Source organism: Humulus lupulus, chromosome 4, assembly GCF_963169125.1.
Source record: "Humulus lupulus chromosome 4, drHumLupu1.1, whole genome shotgun sequence".
NCBI classification, from domain to species: Eukaryota; Viridiplantae; Streptophyta; class Magnoliopsida; order Rosales; family Cannabaceae; genus Humulus; species Humulus lupulus.
Genome location: NC_084796.1, coordinates 96260467 through 96264524, shown reverse-complemented (window position 1 = coordinate 96264524; position 4058 = coordinate 96260467). Strand labels below are relative to the sequence as shown.

At 30.5% G+C, this 4058-nt stretch overlaps 1 protein-coding gene across 1 annotated transcript; it reads left to right on the top strand.

Annotated features, from left to right (window-relative positions):
* The first annotated feature begins 1717 nt into the window (after window positions 1-1717).
* LOC133832399 (uncharacterized) lies at window positions 1718-2302 on the top strand. Its single transcript, XM_062262748.1, has one exon. The coding sequence runs from the start codon at window positions 1718-1720 to the stop codon at window positions 2300-2302; it is 585 nt and encodes a 194-aa protein (XP_062118732.1).
* The last annotated feature ends 1756 nt before the right edge of the window (window positions 2303-4058 follow it).

Sequence of the window (4058 nt, the reverse complement as noted above, 5' to 3'; positions counted from 1 at the left end):
TAATACAACTTTTTTTCATGCTTATTTGAAAAAGCGTAAGGAGATAAACCGTATCACTTCTTTTGTTTCTGAAACTGGTCAGATTATTGATAATTATGAGGCTGTTTTGGACCATTTCTTAAGTCATTTTCGAAGTGTGTTGGGAAGTCAGAGTAAAGCTTCGGGGGCCATTCACAAGGAATGTTTCAGACATGGTAATATTCTTTCTTTAGAGCAGCAGCTGGATTTAATAAGACCATTTACTAAAAAGGATGTTAAGAGTGCTATGTTTAGCATTGGTTCAATTAAGAGTCCGGGTCCGGATGGTTATGGTGCGGGTTTTTTTAAAGCTTTGTGGAATGAGATTGGTGATGAAATTTCAGATGCTATTCTGAGTTTTTTTCAGTTGGGTAAACTTCCTCAAGGTTTTAATAATGCTATGTTGTCATTGATTCCTAAAGTTGAGCACCCGATTAAGGCGGTGGAGTACAGGCCTATTGCTTGTTGTAATACTCTGTATAAATGTATTTCCAAGCTGATTTGTAGTAGATTGAATGTGGTCCTTCCTTGGTTAATTCACCAAAATCAAGGAGCTTTTGTTAAGGATAGACTTTTAGCTCATAATATCCTTATTTTTCAAGATATTCTTAAAGGGTATAAGAGGAAGAATATCTCTCCTAGATGTGTGATGAAAGTGGATTTGAGTAAGGCTTATGATTCCATAGATTGGAATTGCCTTGAAGATATTCTTGCTGCATTTTGTATACCGGCTCAGTTTATTAATTGGATTAAGATCTGTTTAAAGGACTCGGATTACTCTGTCTTGATGAATGGGAGAATTCAAGGTTGTTTTACTGGTAGGAAGGATTTGAAGCAAGGGGACCTGATGTCTCCTTTATTATTTGTTCTTGTGATGGAATATTTTACTAGACTTCTCATCCAAGCCTCTCAGCATAAGGAGTTTCGGTTTCATCCTAGATGTAAGAAGCTTAATTTGGTGAGTCTATGCTTCGCGGATGATTTGGTGCTGTTTTGCAAAGGCACGGATAGGTCTGTCCAGATTATTTCAGAGTGTTTCAAATCCTTCAGCAGCATTTCTTGTTTGACAGCTAATGTGGAGAAATCTAGAGTTTATTTTGGGGGTATGACTGCGGCTGAAACCAAGGAAATTATGAAGGATATTCGGTTCTCAGAAGGCGAGTTTCCTCTCAAATATTTAGGGGTTCCTTTGAGACCTACGAAGTGGAAAGCAGGAGATTGTGCTGTTATTATAGAGAAAATCTAGCTGAAGTTACATCATTGGTCAAATCGACACTTATCTTTTGCTGGAAAAACTCAGCTTATTCAGTCTGTTTTGTTGGGGCTAAGAGCTTTTTGGATGAGCATATTTTTTCTCCCAAAGAGTGTAATCTCTGAGATTGATCATTTGTGTAGGAAGTTTCTTTGGGGTGCCAGCAAAGGTAATGAAAACAGGAGTAAAATTCACTTTACAGGCTGGGATCAGGTGTGCCTTCTGAAGCATCTTGGGGGTCTCGGGTTTAAAGAAGGGGCCAAATGGAATATGGTCCTATTAGCTAAATATTTGTGGGCTGTTTCCTCTAAACATGATATCCTGTGGGTGAAGTGGGTTGATGCTATATATCTTAAAGGGCAGAGTGTTTGGGATTATCAGCTTTAGTCGGATGTCAGTTGGTACTGGCGAAAGCTCATAAACTTGAAGGCTTTTATTAATAGAGAGATGATAGGAAGAGCTGTTCAGAATAACAAGTTGAAAGTCAGTAAGTTGTATAACCTGCTTCTTCACAGAGATAAAGTGCAGTATGCTTTTGTGATCTGGTGTAACCTTTCTGTGCCTAAACATCGCTTTATACTTTGGCAAGCCACTTTGAGACATCTGCTGACTAGAGACAATTTATTAAAATGCCAGTTATGTCTTCCATCTGTCCTGTGTCCTATCTGTGAATTGCATCAAGAGAGTCACGATCATCTCTTCTTTCAGTGTAAGTTTTCCCAGCTGCTGAGGAGTAAAGTTGCTGCTTGGTTGGGCTGTGCTATCTGGCCAGTTCATCTCAATGATTGGGTCGATTGGATGGTGGGGAAGCCGAAGTGTCTGCAGCAAAAATTGTTAGCTACTGGGCTTGCTGCTGCAGTTTATTTCATTTGGTGGAATAGATATAATTGCATTTTTAACCTTTGTTCTGTTTCAGTTAATGCAGTATTTGCATTATTGCAAAATTGTCTAAAAGCTAGACTTGAGAATTTACATAGATTTAAGTTGAAGAGGAAAGATGTAGCTTTCTTAGAGAAAGTTCATTTTTTGTAATCCTCGGCTTGAGGGGCTCTTCAATATAATTTTCTTTTCATAAAAAAAAAATTATTTCTAAGTCATAAGATCATACCTTAAAATAAATAATTTAAACTTAAAGCAATCTTTTTCAATTCCACCACTCAAGTCATTACTATAAACTAATAAAACTTAACCTAAAGTCATATTTAAGGAGCTTATAAAAAAAAAAAAAACCTTGACTATTACATACAATAACTAATTTTTATTTTTTATAATATTAAAAAATTAATTAATTTTCTCATTTTTTTCACCTTTTTTATTCTTCTTTCTCTTCTTTAAAAATTTATGATTCATATACAAAAAATATATTTACACCAAAAAATTATGTTAATAATTATATCCATAAGAAGTATAAGAATCTGTTAAAAATTATTTAAATTTCTATTCATATTCATATTCACATACAAAGTGATATTTTATAAAAAAAAAAATCTACAAAAATAGATATGAACATATTATTATAAATAAAAAAAATTAATATCTTATTTAAATTTAAAATAATATTATTATAGTGTTGTTGTGGTGATATATGACGTAAAAATCTACAAAAATAGATATGAATATATTATTATAAATAAAAAAATTTATATATTTATATAAAGGAGATGATGTAACACTCTAAAAATGCTCCAAATCATTCTTTATATTTTCCAATTCATTTCACTTTTTTTATTCTTCTTTTAAAAATTTATGATTAAAAAAATATCTATTTAATTCATATATAATTTGAATTCAATTAATTCATTATTTAAAATGAGAGATACTTATATTCTAAATATATATAGTTATAATAACCTATTTTTATTTTTATAATAATAAAAAATTAATTAATTTTCTCATTTTTTTTTCACTTTCTTTATTCTTCTTTTAAAAATTTATGAATCATACACAAAAAGATATTTACACAAAAAAGTCTGTTAATAATTATACGCATACGGAGTATAAGAATTTGTTAATAATTATTTAAATTTATATTCATATTCAAATACAAATTGATATTTTATCAAAAAATCTACAAAAATAAATACGAACATATTATTATAAATAAAAAAATTAATATCTTATTTAAATTTAAAATAATATTATCATACCGTTGTTGTGGTGATATATGACGTAAAAATCTACAAAAATAGATACGGGCATATTATTATAAATAAAAAAATTAATCTATATATTTATATAAATGATAGCACCAAGGAACCAAAGAGATGATGTGGCACTTTAAAATTGCTCAAATTCATTCTTTCTATTTTATCATTTTTTTCACTTTTTTTATTCTTCTTTTCAAAATTTATGATAAATATCTATCTAATTCATATATAATTTGAATTCAATTAATTCATTAACTGAAATGAGAGATATATATATATATATGATTCTAATAAGAAGTAGTACTTAAGATTATTATCTTTGTAATTAGGGTGTAAGAGACGCCCTAATTTATTACGTTATAAAAACGTCGCTCAGCTCATATTTATTAGAAGAATATCATTTTAGAGAAAATGTTCAGTGGGGCCTTGATAAAACATGGAATTTGGGCCCAATAGTTTGAAATAAAAATATTGTGTCTTTATGCAGTCTTTGGCAATAAAATAAAATAATAAGTCCCACTGACGTAATTAAAAAAATAAACCATAACACAATTTCTTAATTATTCTTGGCACTCATCTGGATCGTTAATTGTTTATAGACACCACGCGACATACATGCCTAGACATGGGAACTTCCCACA